The sequence below is a fragment of the Acomys russatus genome, chromosome 25 (genome assembly GCF_903995435.1).
Source record: "Acomys russatus chromosome 25, mAcoRus1.1, whole genome shotgun sequence".
NCBI lineage: Eukaryota > Metazoa > Chordata > Mammalia > Rodentia > Muridae > Acomys > Acomys russatus.
In genome coordinates this window covers 49,206,879-49,224,801 of record NC_067161.1, presented here as the reverse complement: position 1 = coordinate 49,224,801, position 17,923 = coordinate 49,206,879, and the positions used below count along the sequence as shown (strand labels likewise).

The 17,923-nt window shown below is 48.2% G+C and overlaps 1 protein-coding gene across 1 annotated transcript in view; it reads right to left on the bottom strand.

Annotated features, from left to right (window-relative positions):
* The window catches only part of Myh10 (myosin heavy chain 10), a 119,909-nt gene extending 103,065 nt beyond the window's left edge, over positions 1-16,844 (bottom strand). Inside the window, 1 exon segment of the mRNA XM_051168480.1 lies at positions 16,469-16,844. Within this exon segment, the coding sequence (XP_051024437.1) occupies positions 16,469-16,813 (345 nt within the window). The 5' untranslated portion in view covers positions 16,814-16,844.
* Between the last annotated feature and the right edge of the window lie 1,079 nt (positions 16,845-17,923).

Below are 17,923 nucleotides of genomic sequence, written 5' to 3'. Positions count from 1 at the left end.
GCCACAAGAGAAACTCAGCGGCAGACTTACGTCTACAACAGAATGTGGTGCCACAGTCTTCACACTGCTGCAGAAACAAAAGAAAAGAACCAATGGCCAAAGACTGAAAACTTAAATCACAGAGTGGGTGAGGCACCACCCAGTACTCAGGAGGCTGAGGCAGAAGGACTGCCAGGAGTTCGAGGCCAGTCTGACTATGAGGTGAGTTTTTGGCTAGCTCCACAAGGATGTTAATCTCAATTGTCAACTTGACTGGATTTGGGTCCCGTGGGAGACACACCTGTGAGCACGTCTGTGCCAGTGTTTCCTGAGAGAATCAATTGTGAGAAAGGCCCATCCTGGATGTGGGCAGCAGCACCCTACCAGCTGAGTTTCGAGCTAAGGACCAGCATTCATCTCTGCTTTCTGAAGGCAAACACAATGCTGCACTCGGGCCTGCACCTTACCTCACTGGCTTATACCTTCAAACTATGAGCCAGCTAAGTCCCTCCGCCTAAAAGTTGCTTCTTGTCAGGTACTCTGGCACAGTGACAAGTAGTAACTAGTCACAAACCAAAGGCAGAATGGAAACCAGGTGATCAGAAGCCACATTTACGCTGAGGCACTCTTCCTACAGAAAAGTAGATCATAAGGAAAATAATACATGAAAAGCACATTACACAAATAAAACTAATAAAAACAACACCCAGAAGGCAAGTGAATGTGGATGACAAAGCAAAATAACTAAGTTATTAACCAGAATTGCTGTGCGTGTGTGTATTATTATCTAAGGTACACAAAACAACAAGGTGTGGCTGAGATCACATCTGGCTTTCCTCAGTCTATTGTTTGTTTGTTTGATTATACATTTGGAGGATAAAAATTTTTTAAAAAGTAACAAGAACCAAACTGGAGCCAGTCACGGTGGCGCACACCTTTGATCCTAGCACTCAGGGGGAAGAGCAGTGGCTCTCTATGAGGTGGAAGTCAGTTTGTTCTACACAGTAAGTTCAGGGACAGCCAAGGCCACACAGAGAGAGCTGTCTCAAAGCAAACAAACAAACAAACAAAGCCAAAAACAAACTTGAAAAAAAAAATGACTTGAGATGGCTTGAATAGCTCTTCATGTGAAATACACACACACACACACACACACACACACACACACACACACACAATGGACACAGTGGCCTGAGCTCCCAGACCCACTATGGCAAGAAAGGAAATATCCTAGAGACACACTTGAGTCCTTCCCTGCAGCAATCCAAAGCAATGGGACCCCAAAGAACTGAAAAGTTCCCCAGGTACCCCATTGTCCTAGTTAAGGTTACTATTATGATAAAACAGCATGACCAAAAGCAAGTTGGGGAGGAGAAGGTTTTTTCTGCTCACACTCCCACATCCTAGTGTATGGTGGAAGGAAGTCAGGACAGGAACTCACACAGTGCAGGACCCTGGAGGCAGGAGCTGATGCAGAGGCCATGGAGGGGTGCTGCTTACCGGCTTGCTGTCTGCTTTCTTAATAGTACCCAGGACCACCAGCCCAGGCATGACACCACCCACAATGGGCTGGGCGCTCACCCATCAATCATGAATTAAGAAAATGCTCTACAGGCTTGCCTACAGCCTGATTTTAGGGAGGCGTTTTCTCAATTGAGGTTCCTGCCTTTTAGGTAACTCTAGCTTGTGTCCAGTTGACATAAAACTAGCCAGCACAGGCATTAAAGTTTTCTGGGGTTTTGTTTAAAAAACAACAACAACAACAACAACCAAACATTGGGCAGGGAGGGTGTGCTACCACACACATGTGGCAGTCAGAGGACAACATTCAAGTGACTCTCTCCTTCTACTGTGTGGGTCCCAGGAAGCAAACTCAGAACATCAGGACCAGCAGCAAGCACCTCAGCCTGCAGAGCCATCTTGCTGTCTCCTTAGAGTCAATTTTTGTTGAGTAGTATTATTATCTTGAGTGATAAAGTGTCCAATTAATTAAAAGACAAAGTACAGAATTCTGGTCAAGATCTGGAAATTATTCAAATAAAATCCAAAAGAAAATTCTAAAACTGAATAAAATGGTAACAAAAACAAAGAACTCAATGGGCGTGTTTAGCAGCGCTCAGACACAACTGGAGAATTAGATCCTTGCCATCAAATCAGCAGCAATCACCAGGCTGAGGCGCTTACAGACAAGGCGAGGTATGGAAGATGGCAAAGCCACTGGCACATGGAGAGGTGAGCCACAGAGGTACGAATGACAGGGTGGGCAGAACCAGAGTCCCAAGAGATGAACAGCCAAGAATTTCCCCAAACCTACAAAAGGTATCACGCCACAAATCCAAAAGCACCACAAATGCTAAACGGAATATACTAAAAGAAAAGTTTACTAAGCACAGTCAACTGCTCAAGTCCAAAGAGAAAGAGAAACTCTTAGAGGGACCCTGGTTTGGGGAGCAACAGCTGGGGGCACAGCTCAGCAGCAAGCAACAGTCCCTGCTGCTCCTGCAGAGGCTCTGAGTTTGGCTTCCGTCACCTATATGGTGGCACGGCCACTCTTAACTCTGGTTCCAGGGGACCAAATATACGCCTCTGATCTAGGGAACCAGGCACACGTAGTGTACATACATGCATACAGGTAAGACACTCAAAAAAATAATTTAACTATAAGCTGAAACTCTACATTTTAATTATTTAATTAATTGTGTGTGTGTTGTGTGTATGTGTGTTTGTGTTGTGTGTGTAGTGTGTGTATGTGTGTGTGTGTGTGTGTGTTGTGTGTGTGCTGTGTGTATGCACCTGCTTATCTGTTCATCACAGGCATGAGTGCCCAGAGGCCAGAAGAGAGTATCAGAGTCTCTGAAAAGCTCCACAGGGCTGTGAGTCACGTGATGCGGGTGTGGGGAAACAGAACCGGGGTCCTCTGCAAGAGCAGCTAGTGCTCTTTATCACTGGACCATCTCTAGACCTGAGGCTAAATTCTGAGAAAGATGGAAGAGGAAATGTGGCAGCCTTGGTATCTGTGCTGCCTGCCAGCTCTGCACCTTCTGTTGAGTTTCTCTGTATCTTGCCTGTCCTAGAGCTAACAGGCTGGCCTCAAACTCACAGAGAGTGATCCGCCTGCTTCTGCCTCCGGAGTCCTGAGAGTAAAGGCGTACGCCACCACACTCCGGCTCTAGCTCTGTAAAACCCTAAAACAGAGTCAAGTGTGAAATCCAAGCACTCCAGAGGCTGGGGCAGGAAGACTGCTGCAAGTTGGGTCCATCCTGGGATACAGGGCAAGAACCTGTCCCAAGCAAACAGGAAACAGACACTTTCAGACAGATGAAAGACATTTCTCTCTCTCTCTCTCTCTCTCTCTCTCTCTCTCTCTCTCTCTCTCTCTCTCTCTCTCTCTCTCTCTCGCTCTCTCTCTCCCACCCCTGGCCATGTGTGATGCGTGAGGGTTTATTTTTTTAATTTTTAAATTATTGTGTATATGGGTGACAAGGTGGGTGCCCTCTGAGGCCAGAGGTATGGTGTCAGATCTACTTGGAGCTGGAATTATAGGCAGTTGTGAGCTGCCCAGTGTGGGTGCTGAGAATTGAACTCAGGTCCTCTGCAAGAGTAGTAAGTGTTCTTTACTGCTGAGCCATGTCTCCAGCCATTCCACCTTGTATTTTGAGACAGGATCTCTCTCTGAACCTGGATCCCACGATTGGCTTGATTGGCTATCCAAAAACCCTCAGGGGCCCTCCCATTGCTATGCTCACATGTGTGCACGAGTGCTGGGTCCCTCTGCTACGATCACATGTGTGCACGAGTGCTGGGTCCCGCTGCTACGATCACATGTGTGCACGAGTGCTGGGTCCCGCTGCTACGATCACATGTGTGCACGAGTGCTGGGTCCCGCTGCTACGATCACATGTGTGCACGAGTGCTGGGTCCCTCTGCGACGATCACATGTGTGCACGAGTGCTGGGTCCCGCTGCTACGATCACATGTGTGCACGAGTGCTGGGTCCCTCTGCGACGATCACATGTGTGCACGAGTGCTGGGTCCCGCTGCTACGATCACATGTGTGCACGAGTGCTGGGTCCCTCTGCTACGATCACATGTGTGCACGAGTGCTGGGTCCCGCTGCTACGATCACATGTGTGCACGAGTGCTGGGTCCCGCTGCTACGATCACATGTGTGCACGAGTGCTGGGTCCCTCTGCTACGATCACATGTGTGCACGAGTGCTGGGTCCCTCTGCTACGATCACATGTGTGCACGAGTGCTGGGTCCCGCTGCTACGATCACATGTGTGCACGAGTGCTGGGTCCCTCTGCTACGATCACATGTGTGCACGAGTGCTGGGTCCCGCTGCGACGATCACATGTGTGCACGAGTGCTGGGTCCCGCTGCTACGATCACATGTGTGCACGATGCTGGTCCCGCTGCGACGATCACATGTGTGCACGAGTGCTGGGTCCCACTGCTACGATCACATGTGTGCACGAGTGCTGGGTCCCTCTGCTACGATCACATGTGTGCACGAGTGCTGGGTCCCGCTGCTACGATCACATGTGTGCACGAGTGCTGGGTCCCTGCTGCTACGATCACATGTGTGCACGAGTGCTGGGTCCCTCTGCTATGATCACATGTGTGCACGAGTGCTGGGTCCCACTGCTACAATCACATGTGTGCACGAGTGCTGGGTCCCGCTGCTACGATCACATGTGTGCACGAGTGCTGGGTCCCGCTGCTACGATCACATGTGTGCACGAGTGCTGGGTCCCGCTGCTACGATCACATGTGTGCACGAGTGCTGGGTCCCACTGCTACGATCACATGTGTGCACGAGTGCTGGGTCCCACTGCGAGATCACATGTGTGCACGAGTGCTGGGTCCCACTGCGAGATCACATGTGTGCACGAGTGCTGGGTCCCGCTGCTACGATCACATGTGTGCACGAGTGCTGGGTCCCGCTGCTACGATCACATGTGTGCACGAGTGCTGGGTCCCGCTGCTACCATCACATGTGTGCACGAATGCTGGGTCCCGCTGCTACGATCACATGTGTGCACGAGTGCTGGGTCCCACTACTACGATCACATGTGTGCACGAGTGCTGGGTCCCACCGTTACGATCACACGTGTGCACGAGTGCTGGGTCCCGCTGCTACCATCACATGTGTGCACGAGTGCTGGGTCCCTCTGCTACGATCACATGTGTGCACGAGTGCTGGGTCCCATTGCTATGATCACATGTGTGCATGAATGCTGGGTCCCTCTGCTACGATCACATGTGTGCACGAGTGCTGGGTCCCGCTGCTACCATCACATGTGTGCACGAATGCTGGGTCCCGCTGCTACGATCACATGTGTGCACGAGTGCTGGGTCCCTCTGCTACGATCACATGTGTGCATGAGTGCTGGGTCCCTCTGCTACGATCACATGTGTGCACGAGTTCTGGGTCCCTCTGCTACGATCACATGTGTGCACGAGTGCTGGGTCCCGCTGCGACGATCACATGTGTGCACGAGTGCTGGGCAGCCACACTTAGGCCCTCGTGCTTACACGACAATCACTTTACCTACTAAGCTTTGCTTTGCTTTTCTCCTTCTTTAAATAAAAGACTTGCTTCATTTTCACATGTGTATCTCTGTGAGGTATGCGCATGGATATTTGCAGGTGCCCACAGAGGCCAGCATAGGGCATCAGATCCCTTGGGGTTGGAGGCATTTGTGAACTGGGATCCAAACTCCAGCCCTCACAAGGGAGCAACAAGCACTCTAACTGCTGAGCCACCTTTAAACACACACGCACAAATCATTTCTCAGCCCTTTTTGGCAAAGAGCATGTGTCACGTCATTCATTACTAGGCCAAGAACACAAATAGAAATACATAACCACTAAAAAGAAAGCTAAAGTGAAAAGCAAAAGTGTACAGTAAGAACTGGCTGGAAATGGGTCAAAACCACTTCGAGGTTCTGTCAAAGGACTGGAGTTCAGTTCCCAACACCCACAGGGCAGCTGGCGACTCTGGAGCTCTACTTCAGGCATCCAGTGCCTTCTTCTGGCCTCAATAGGCTCCACTGGGTACATATCCACACACGCTGGCAAAACACACTTATAAAAAGAACCTCGCCCCCGCCGCCCCCTGCCGCTGCCCCGCCCCCATCGCCCCCCCACCCCTTGCGGCTGCCCCAGCCCCACGAGATGTGGGAGGTGGGGGTCCTTTGGGTTAGGGTAAAGGGGAATATAAAAGAAAGGGAGAAGAAAAAATGGTGGTGCCAGGGGAAAGAACTCAGTTGGTAAAATGTTCGCCATAAAATCAAGAGTCATGGAAAAGCCAAAAAGCACGCTTGTAATTCTAGCACGGGACAAGTGAAAGATAGAACCCTGGAGCTTGCTGGCCAGGCAGTCTAGCCAATTAGTGAGTCCCAGGTCCCAGGGCAAGAATCTGTCTCTAACAAGAAGCTGAAGGGCCGGCAAGATGATTGATTGCCAACAAGGCGCGCTTTGATCCCTAGATCCCATATGGGAGAGGAGACCAGATCTTGCCAACCTGTCTTCAAACTTCCACATGTGCAATGGGACACACATGTGCACACGTGTACACACGTGTACACACATACACTAGATAACAGGGAGACAGGTGACAGATAGATAGCAAGTAAATGTAACATAAAATTTATAAGCACGTGGTAGATAGTTCCCGAGCCTCCAGAGGAATGTACATACACACACACACAATAGAAAACAAGTTAGAGGGCGGATGAAATCAGGTTATTAGTCATTAGAGTGTACATATATAATAAACCACATACTCATTTAGACTGTCAGACTGTCTAATGCAGCCTGCTCAGATAACTGATTTCTCATTCTCCTTGTAAAAATCTGTTGATCAATTCCTACTTCATTACTGAGTAAATTATAAATTCCCACCCTAAAATAAATAAATGAGAGAGAGAAAGAAAGGTGATCAGACTCAAAAACCTGGGGTATCGTAACTGGCATCATTCCCTTGAGACACGGATGCAGGAGGAATTCAACACTGCCCTGGGCTACACAGTAAGATCCGTTTCAAAAGAAGAAGGCAGACTATTGTTAGATTTGGGACAAAAATAACAACTACATAGGTGGGTGGTGATAGCACATGCCTTTAGTCCCAAAACTCGGGAGGCAGAGGCAGGCAGATCTTTTGAGCTCTGGGCCAGCCTACTTTACAAAGAAACTCTGCCTCAAAAGTAAAGGATAAAGAAAAAACACCAGCCCCCAACTACAGCTCGTTAATAGGACGCATATCTTCAGTGTAAGGACAAATCGATGCTGAGATCGGAAGACGACAATCCATCGTGCAAATACGAGGACGGGGAGACAGCTCAGCAGGTCAAAGTACTTCCTGCTCAAGCACAAGTGCCTGGATTTAAATCCCCTGAGAACAAAAAATAAGGCGCGTTTTGCAGGATATTTGATTATTGTATGTAGAAAACCTGATTGTTAGCAAAATATGAAAGCTTAAATGGATGCAGACGCAGTTGGGTGCGTCCTGATAGACTCAGCTTGGGTGTGCCTCTGAAAGCCTCCTTAGATACCATGCTAAAGAACGGACCCTTCGAGCTGGAGAGATGGCTCAGCGGTTAAGGGCACTGTCTACTCTTACAGAGGTCCTGAGTTCAGTTCCCAGCAACCACATGGTGGCTCACAACCATCTGTGATCTGATGCCTTCTTCTGCTCTGTAGGCATACATGTAGGCAAAACATTGCATATGTAATAAATAAATAAATCAAGCAGTAAGTCTCAGAGGCTGAAAATATTAAAAAAGAAAAAAGCTTGCCTATTTTAAGGCAAGTTGCTTGGGAGACGTCTTGTGGTCTTTGCTCTGTGACCTAAGGCAAAGTCAGGTGGGTGGTCTTGAGCTACCACACATGAAGGTCAAATGGTTCGGCCCCTACTAACTGGGCTTGGAGCCCCCACCATGACAGTGACATGGAGGAGCTAGAGACCTCTTACAGAGCCACCGGACCTTTGTGGGCCTGGAAGAGCCTCATGGAACGAGCTCCAGGGAAAAGCCATAGGGATTCCCTCTCTGGGTTTGCAGGGACAACAGAAGCAGCTGGCAGGACACAGGTAGCAGTATCTAGGAAAGAGAGCTAAGGAGCTCTCATGGCCTTGGAGGAGCTCAAGAGAAAGGGAGACTAGCTCAGTAGAAAGCGATTTCTAAAGAGCAAGCAGTTTGGTTGTAGAATTAGGCTTGTATCCACATATCTTATATATAGTTAAGAAAATAAAGTTACATCACTGAGCTAGCAGATTTTTACAGGTGTGTGTGTGATGGCTGTGCCCTAACTCAGCACTGCTCGGACGGAGACACCTCCATAAGCATGCGCACATACATGCTAGCTGTCTGTCAGCCTAGCTCCAGGCTCAGTAAGAGACCCTGTGTGACCGAGATGGGCACCTGTGTCTTCCATCTTCCACTGGCCTCCACAAGCCTTTGTGTGTGTGTTGAGAATCGTTTTAAAAAATGGAAAAAGTTATTAACACCAAGAATGAAGGGCCAGGAATAGCTCGGCGGGAGAATGCCTGCGTAGGCATAAGGCTAGTGTGTAATTCAAACTGCCCCTCCCCCACGTCGGGGTGCAGTCCTTGTGGCTCTGAGACTCTCCTGTCTTCATGAGGTATAAGCACTGCTCCCCCAATGTTCCCTGATAGGCCAATAAAGCAGTTTACAGCCACGTGCTGAGCAGGGGAGACAACAGGGCTGGACTTCCAAGACACCAGAGAGGAGCTGCGATTTACTCTGGAGGAAGCAGATTACCTCAGAGGGCTAAGAATAGAGTAGTAACTGCTCAGCTAACGTGCTGCGAAGCTTATTAATATAACTGAGTCTCAATTATTTGTGTGATATCGGGGTTAGGAGAGAAACTAAGAAGCAAACACAATTCTACAAAACTAGCTTTAACATGCCTGCACAGTGTGCTGAGGCCCCTGCGCTCCCTCATCTGTCCCCGTGTTGAAGAAGCGAAATCACCGAAAATTACACGCTACAAGAGAGCATTGTCAAGCGTCCACAGCAATACATTTGAATTGCCCACAAACTAGATAGACTTCTAGAGAAACAAAGTAGGTTTGAAAAGCTCCAACCTATCACAGAAAAACCTTCCCAAGGAGCACTGCTCCGTCATCGTTCGCAACCGAGCCTGAGTCCCATTCGGACTCTTGTGGAGAACAGCCCCAGTTCCTCTCATAAGATCAACATTGGTTTTGGAGTGGTGCTGAGGACGGCCCGAGCCGCTTAGCATGAGCTACGCCAGCACCCACGGAGCCACATTCCTGATACAAAGCAACCTTAACACAAAATATGACAAGAATATTTATTCCAGAGGAGAAGGGTGAGCTCTTCCCACTCATGAAGATATGCGCAGAGCCTAAGTATCAGCTAGGAAAGGGGGGCGAAAGCTGAGGGAGGATATAGGATCCTCGGTCCTGCTTATTTAATATTCCAAAATGCACAAAAAATAGCAAAAAAAAAAAAAAAAAAGTTTATACTATTATCGCATTGATGATAAAAAATACTTGTTAAGTTAAAACTCAATCAAGATTTTTCAAAATTATCTATTCAGGATAGAAACTAAGAATAGAAAGAAAGTTCCCTTAAGTTAACAAAAGAGTATTTATTTTGCTATTTTTTATTTGTTTTTAGTTTTTCTAGACAGGGTTTCTCTGTGTAGCTCTGGCTGTCCTGGACTCACTTTGTAGACCAGGCTGGCCTCGAACTTAGAGATCTGCCTGCCTCTGCCTCCTGAGTGCTGGGATTAAAGGCCACCTCTGCCTAGCTTAAAAGAATATTTTTGTTTTGAGACAGGGCCTCACTGTGTACCTGTCTGACCTAAAACTAGCATGTCTGCCTCTGAGTGAGTGCTGGGAATAAAGGCGTGCCCACCATGCCCAGCTGAAAATCTCATTCTTAATTTTGAAGTACTGAAAACTTCCCCTGAGATTCAAAATGATTCAAGAATGTCTATTAGTTTTATTCAAAAATATTACACTGAGGGTACTAGTAGCATAATAAAGCCGACAGAAATGTGTAAGGATTGGGAAGGAAAACAAAATTTTCATTTGCAGATAATGAATCTTCAGGGAACTATAGTATAAACAGTGAGTAAGCTCGGCAAGGCCACTGGGTACAAGGGCGGTACATAACAACTAGTCACAGAACAGGCCATTCCTGCATAATGGCAATAATTACACACATGTTATAATATGTCCACACTATATGGACCAAAATGGTAAAATTTTAAACACTACTTGTCTCGGTTGGGGTTTTGTCAACTTGGCATAAGCTAGAGTTATGGGGAAGAAGAATCTCAGCTGAGAAAGTCCCTCTGTTAGGCGAGTCTATACGGCATTTTCTTGATGGATAATTAGTATGGGAGGGCTCAGCCACCCACGGGCAGAGGGCCTGGGTTGTATAAGAAAGCAGGCTGAGGAGATGGCTCAGAGGTTAAGAGCACTGACTGCTCCTCCAGAGGTCCTGAGTTCAATTCCCAGCAACCACGTGGTGGCTCACAACCATCTGTAATGTGATCTGGTGCCCTCTTCTGGGCTGCAGGTGTACATGCAGGCAGAGCATTGTATAAATAATAAGTAAATCTTAGAAAAGAAAAAAGAAAGCAAGCAGGCTGAGCAGGTCTGAGGAGCAAGCCAGTACACAGTGTTCTTTTATGGCCTCTGCGTTCTGGCCCTTCAGAATGGGCAGTCACCAGCCAAATAAACCCTTTCTCCCCAAGGTGCTTTGGTCATGGTGTTTTAATCACAACAATAGAAAGCCAAACTATCTAAAGAATAACTAGGAAAAATATTCAAATAATCAAAAGATAAATTTAGCAAAAAACAGGCACAGAGGCTGGAGAGATGGCTCAGATTTTAAGAGCACTGGTTGCTTTCCCAAACACCTGGAGCCAATCCCAAGCACCACATGGCAGCTCACAACCATCTGTAACTCCAGCTACAGGGGATCTGATTGCCCTCTTCCGGACTCTCTGGGCACCAGGCAAGCTTGCTGTGCACAGATAAAACATAAAATAAGATTAAAAAATAATAAAAGATGCTTTTTAGCCGGGCATGGTGACACATGCCTTTAATCCCAGCACTCTGGAGGCAGAGGCAAGCAGGATTGCTGTGAGTTCGAGGCCAGCCTGGTTCACAAAGCTAGTCCAGGACAAGCCAGGGAAAAAGATGTTTCTTAAAAATATGGATATAGCTTTTGTTAAAAAAATATATATAAAAATAAACAATTAAACACATGAGTTTATCAGAAATTAAGGTTAATTTTGTAAATATCTAATTTCCCCCCAAACTGGTTTGTAAAAATTCCAATTTAAAAAAATCCAGATAGCTGGGCATGGTGACACATGCCTTTAACCCCAGCACCTGGGAGGTAGGGGCAGGTAGATCTCTGTGAGTTTGAGGCCAGCCTGGTCTACAGAGAGAGTTTCAGGACAGCCAAGGCTACACGGAGAAACCCTGTCTCAAAACCAAAAGAAAGAAAGAAAAAAGAAAAGACATAGGGTTTATGCAGTGTGCTTGTAACAAGTGACAAGTGACACTAAATTATATTGAAATGGGAAGGACCTACTATCCATAAACAATTTGCTACTAACAAAACTGAGGGCTGCTGGGCGTGGTGGTGCACACTTTTAATCCAGGCACACAAAGACATCCAAATTTTAACCACCAGATGTGGTGTGGCGCATGCCTGGAATCCCGGTGCCAAGGAGGCTGAGGCAGGAGGATCCTGACACAGACAAGTCTCTGTATTTACTCCAGTGGGATTGATTACGTGGTGCTGCTCATGAAGGAATTCAGACTCAGAGAGACTCGGCTGGGAAAGAGGAAACGGCCTCAACAAAACAAGAACAGTTACAAAACCCTCAAATTACACGACTGACAACAAAATACCATCAGGTTTTTTTTTTCCTTTTAAGTAACAGCTTCACTTTATTTTCAGCAAAATGCCTGCCAACTACCCCTACATACGCAACCAGAACTTACCTCTCAGTCTTTCTCCCATATAAAAATGCAGCCTATGAAAAAAGCAGCAAGTTCAGCTTCTAATTCCGACCCCCACACATGCTGCCCAGCAGGGCAGCCCTCACACGTCCTGCACAGCAGCTCAGCTTCTTCACACAGGATTTTTAAAAGATGTATGCTCGGGGGTTGAGACTTAATAAAATCAATGATTTTTCCTGCTTTATCAAAGACGTTCTCAAGCAAAGCTAGACTCACTTTTTCAACTACCCACAAAGCTCAGTGGGGGCGGGGGACATTGTGAACACAGCCTGAGTCACTCACTACCCAGGAGAAGCTGTCATGAGCTTAGTCAGCACTGCCTTCGGACCATCGGTACAAGTGTCAGCGGTGAAAGGGCAAATGACATAATGACAGTGAAAATAGTTTTGACCTCTCGGTTCTCCTGTAAAGGGTTTACGGGAACCTCACTGACCACACTATGAAAACTACTGAGCTACATCAACTCGGAACAGTGTGGCTCCATCTTTGAAATGTAATGCCAAGCAGGAGGAAAACCACAGACTGCATGAGGCGGCTCACTTACATGAAGACACGAAACCAGGCAAAGCTAAACTCGTGGTGCACACTGCAAGTCCATAAAACACATTTCTCTTGTCACTGACACCGGAGACGAATATGAGACTTGAGAAGTTTTGTTTGCGCAGGCGCACACTTATGGCATCAGAGGACAAGCTCCAGCCTTGCTCCTCGGCCACTAGCTACATGGGAGTTTTTGAAACTAGGTCTCTCGCTGGCCTGGAGCCCAGAAAGTAGGCTAGGCTGGCTGATCAGCAAGCCCCAGGGATCTGTGTTTGCCATCATGCCTGGCTTTTTTATGTGGGTTCCTGGGGCTGAACTCGGGTCCTCATAGCAAGCACTTTCCTATCTGAACCGCCTCCCCGGCTTCAGACTGCAGAGGAAGCAGTACGGTTAAATACTGGATCTAATGGCCATGCATAGACTGTATGTCCAACAGTAACTGAATATACAATCTTTACAAAAGTACAGAACACTCCCCGAACAGAGTATATTTACAGAAAAAATTTTCAATAAAAGTAAAGTGGTGCACGCCTTTCACCCCCAGCCCTCGGGAGGCAGAGGCAGGCAGATCTCTGTGAGTTGGAGGATAGCCTGGGCTACACAGAGAGTTCCAGAACCGCCAGAGCTACATGAGATCCTGCCTCAAAAACAAACAACACCACAAACCAACAAGGGCTGCTATTATGTGATCATTATCTTTGTTTTGTGATTACTTTAAAAAAAAAAAAACAATAGTAAAAAGGTAACTAAGAGCAACACTTGAAATTGAGCATGGCGGTGTGTCCCTGTCCCTGCAATCCCAGAACTTGAGAGGTGGAGCAGGACGAGAAGGAGGTCAAGATTAGCTTTTGTCACACAATGAGTTTGAGGCTAACCTGGCCAACAACAACCACACAACAACAACAACCTGCTTTCAAAAGCTAAAAGGCAGGGCAGAGAGGGCAGCTCAGTCTATAACGCACTTGCCACAGAAGCCTGTGTGTGTGTGTGAGGTGAGCCTCGGGGCAGCAGTGTTTGCTTGGCATCTCCGGCTGCCCTCCCTCCCCCACACGGCATGGTATATCCCACTCCTCCCTCCATCCCTGCCCCCTCAAGGAAAGCCTCCACATTCCTGGCATTCCTGAGGATGCCCCAACCCCCTCACCTGGAGCCACCAGCTCCCCAAGGCCAGCAGGGGGCAGACACGTCATCTTCCTTCACCTGCAATCCTTAAAACCCCAGCCCACCACAATCCAGGGTGACTTCCTCTGGCCTCCTCCCCTGAGGCTGCAGGAGCCTCAGTTCCCAAATAAACCTGCCCTTTTTATACTTTTAATCTGCTTGGGTTGCCTTATTCTGTCAGAGGAGACAGTCCATCAAGTAGTATTTTTTTTTGAGACAGGATCTCTCCCTGGGGCTTACAGCTCACCAATTAGAGTTGGATGGTGGCGAGAAAGCCCTGGCGATCCTCTGTCTTGCCAGCACCGGGATTATGAGCTTGTGCCACTATCCTGAGCTTTTCCATGTTTTTTTTTTTTTGTTGTTGTTGTTGTTTTTGTTTTGTTTTGTTTGTTTGAGCCAGGGTTTCTGTGTGTAGCCTTGGCTGTCCTGGACATGCTTTGTAAACCAGGCTGGCCTTGAACTCACAGAGATCCTCTTGCCTGTGCCTCCCAAGTGCTGGGACTATACTGCTCCATGGGTTCTTTCATCAGACTTGTGTCCCCAGGCTCATGTGAGGAGTACATGTACACTACCTGAGAAGCTATCTTCTCAATCCTTCCAGTCCTGCCTAAGTCATTGCACCACGCTTCCATCCAAAACTGATGTGCTCTCAAGTCTCCAAAGTCCACATTTCCATCTGACTCAACACCCTAAGACTCCACAATCTCATGAGCTCTGCCCTTGATCATTGCGGTTTGGATGATAATGGCCCCATCTGTTCATATATTTCAATGCTCAGTCACTAAGGAGTGGAACAGTGTGGGAAGGACTAGGAGGCGTGGCTTTGTTGGAGGTTCCGAAAGCCTATGCCAGTCCCAGTGTCTCTCTCTCTGATTTCTGCCTGTGAGATGGGATGTAAAACTCTCAGCTACTGCTCCAGCACCACGCCTGCCTGCTTGCGTTCCGCCACCATCATGGACTAACCCTCTAAAACTGCAAGCAGGCTCCCAACCAACCGCTTCCTTTATAAGACGTGCCTTGGTTACGGCGTGTCCTCACAGCAGCAGAACAGTAACCGAGACACCCATAGAGCCTTCCTGCCTAGACCTTCGCTCCTCCTCAGCCTGACTCTAAAGATGACCACCAAGCTGCACGCCTACTGTGCTAGTGATACAGGCACAGGTTACCTGGTCCTCACTGTCCTGAAGCTAAGCCACACAGCCAGGAAAGGGACACTGCTCCTTTGTTTTTCTTTTCCTTGGCTCCTCCTCTTTTCCAGGCTAGACTGCTCCCCTAACCTGCTTTCCCAGCCCTGCAGGCTGCCTCTTCCTCCCTTTTTCTGTATTTTTCCTCACAGGGGGAAAGGAAGGGAGGGGGAGGGGCTTGGAAACTGCTGGTCTTTCAGCCTCTCCTCTGCTGGTTCCCTTATCAGCCAGACTCCAGGCCAAATGCTACCTTGTCAAAGAGCCCTTCGCTGACCCCCGGGGGCAGCCCCCCCCCCTCTCAGCCTAGTTTGCTTCCTTTCCTTGTAGGACACCTCACAAAGACAGGGCACGGAGCCGTACACGCCCGGACGGCAGGCAGTGTGTGCTTGGTGAAATTAAACTCGCTGGTTCTGACGGACTGAGTTTTGAATTACGTGTGAACCTCAAGTAGCAGCTTCTTTGCATAAAATCAACCACATTTTCCCAATTTCAGTGTCATTACTGTCAACTTTTCTATGTCTCTTCCTTCTAAATCTGTTTCACCCATTGGACTTCTTCAGTCACTGCCCATCATCTCCTCAAGCCTATTTTGTCTTTCTAGATTTGTTTTGTTGTTACTTTTATTGTTATTATTATTTTATTTTATGTGTATGGTGTTTTGCCTGTGTGTATGATTGTGTACCACTTATATGTCTGATGCCCAAGGAAGTGATAAGAGGCCATCAGATCCCCTGAACTGGAGTTACAGATGGTTGTGTGGGTGCTGGGAACCAAACGTGTGTCCTCTGAAGAGCAGCCAGTGCTCTTCAGCCTTGAGTCATCTCTCCAGCCCTTGGTACTTTCCGAAACAGGGTCTTACTCTTTAGCCAAGGCTGGCTCCTCACTCACAGAAATCCTCCTGCCTCCACCATCACTGCCTCCCCTGATGCTGGAATCCCAGGCATGAGCTCTGACCTCCAGCCCATTCTGGATTCTCTGCAGTGTCTGGCACCCTTCCTCCGCCTTACCTTAACTGTTTTCAGTAACTTCTGTACACAGACATGGTCAGCGACTGCAGCATAGATGCCGACCACAAGACGGCCACAGCCTCAGCCTCATCCCCAACTGTTGCCTCTGAAAAGCCTGAACATTCTTCCTTCCGCGTCCCTCTGTGCAAGCGAAGCTGCTGTTGCTCTCCACCGAAACCCCGACCCTGCGCCCCTTTTCTACTCTTCATTGGCTGGTTCCCCTGTAAACGAACTCTCTCTCCGCTGTCATTAAATTCCCTGGCCTTTTTGCCACACGCTCGCTCCCTGGCATGTTACCCTCCCGGGCACCACTTTAAAAGTCTTCAAACGCCATTTCATCCTATCCTACCACAGACAGAATCATTTACACTTTGCATTGTTAAAACGTGAAAGAAAGCAAGAAACGAGCTAAGCAAAGATCGTCCCATTTTTAACAGAATAACAGTGTCAACAGGGTGTTGGGAACCTCGGTTCTCAAGTGGTCACAGCACTATGTATGATGGAGACCACACCACTTCCCAGGTACCACCCCACGGCTACGGGGAGGAAACACTCACGTAGATAAGTCCGGAATAGTAGCGATCCTTCAGATTGTGTAACACAGAGGCTTCATTGAGGCACGTCAGCTCTGCCATGTCCTCCACCTTGGAGAACTTGGGTGGGTTCATCTTCTGGATGTCGTCTTTACTGACCATGGCTTTCTTGCCGTTCTCGGCCAGCTCCACCGTGACCTCATCGCCACGCTCTTCTTTGATGCTAGCTGCCTCAAAACCATGGCGCTCTGACGGAATCCACACCAGCTTCTTAGCTGTCCAATCAGCTTGAGTGGCAGGGTTGTAGATGACAGCCCTGTCCACAAAGAGATACCTCTCCGGGTCCTCCAGTCCAGTCCTCTGGGCCATTGTAAACAGAGGGATCCGAAAGGAGTCGCCTCTACAAGAGAAGGGCAAAATTAGGTGCTTACAAAATGTAAAATAATTTACAAGTCTGACTTTCTAAGAAACTAAATAAAACCCTCAGTACACATAAAACAAACAGCTAAAGAGTGAGCGAGTATCCCTCCCCACAGCCACACCGCCCCCTTTTCCAAGGTAAACTCAGGGGTGACCACAATCGTGCCTCTGGCTGTCTGGTGACTGTTCAAGGTCTGCCTCAGATACCAAACGCAGGGGCACACAACCAAGTTTCCAGGCGCCCTTTTCCCTCTCTATCTGCTCGTCCACCCTCGCCACCAATTAAGCCGGGAGCTATGAAAAGAAACGTGAAAGAAAAAATAATAATAATAAAACAAAGATACATAACAAAAGGCCCATGGAGTCGTACTGGCAATAGTGTGACCACAGGCCATGGCTACAAAACACATGATGGCGGTCCGAGAGTAAGGGGCCAGGTCTGGGGTGCAGCGCTTGGGCGGAGCATTTGCCTGGCATGCAGGAGGCCCTTGGTTCCACGCTCAGTACAGAAGCCGAGAAGAGACACACACAAGCATGGTGAGACTATATGAATGGATCAGGCTGAACTATGCCTTCCAGCTCCCCCTCAGACAAGACGCAAGTCAATCCCCCTGTAGTTTCACTAGGGCCCTTTAATCAGCTATGCAGGGGCCACAGAAGACAACTGCAACTTGGCTTCCGCTAAGCCTTTCAAGTATGTTGTGACGTCTATTCAGGGATCCATGTGTATTTCACAACTGCTCCCCCTCCTGCATCTCCACCTACCCTTACCCTCACCTCTCACCAGAGTATCCAAATGATGTGTAATAGTTTCCTGATTACAACATTCCATTAAAACAGCGCTTTGAGCCGGAAGATAAGCAACTCAAAAGTAGATTCAGGAAGTCCCTGAAACTAAGCAGGCTCACGAGGCCTCTCCCTGCCAGAGTAAGCAATGGAAGCCGAGAGAGTGTTCCCCTCCAGTTCAGCACAGCCAAGCTGCACAGAAGACCCTCACACAGCTGAGGAGCAAAGACTCTCGAGACCAGCCCAGCTGCCCGGGAGAAGCAGAGACCAGCC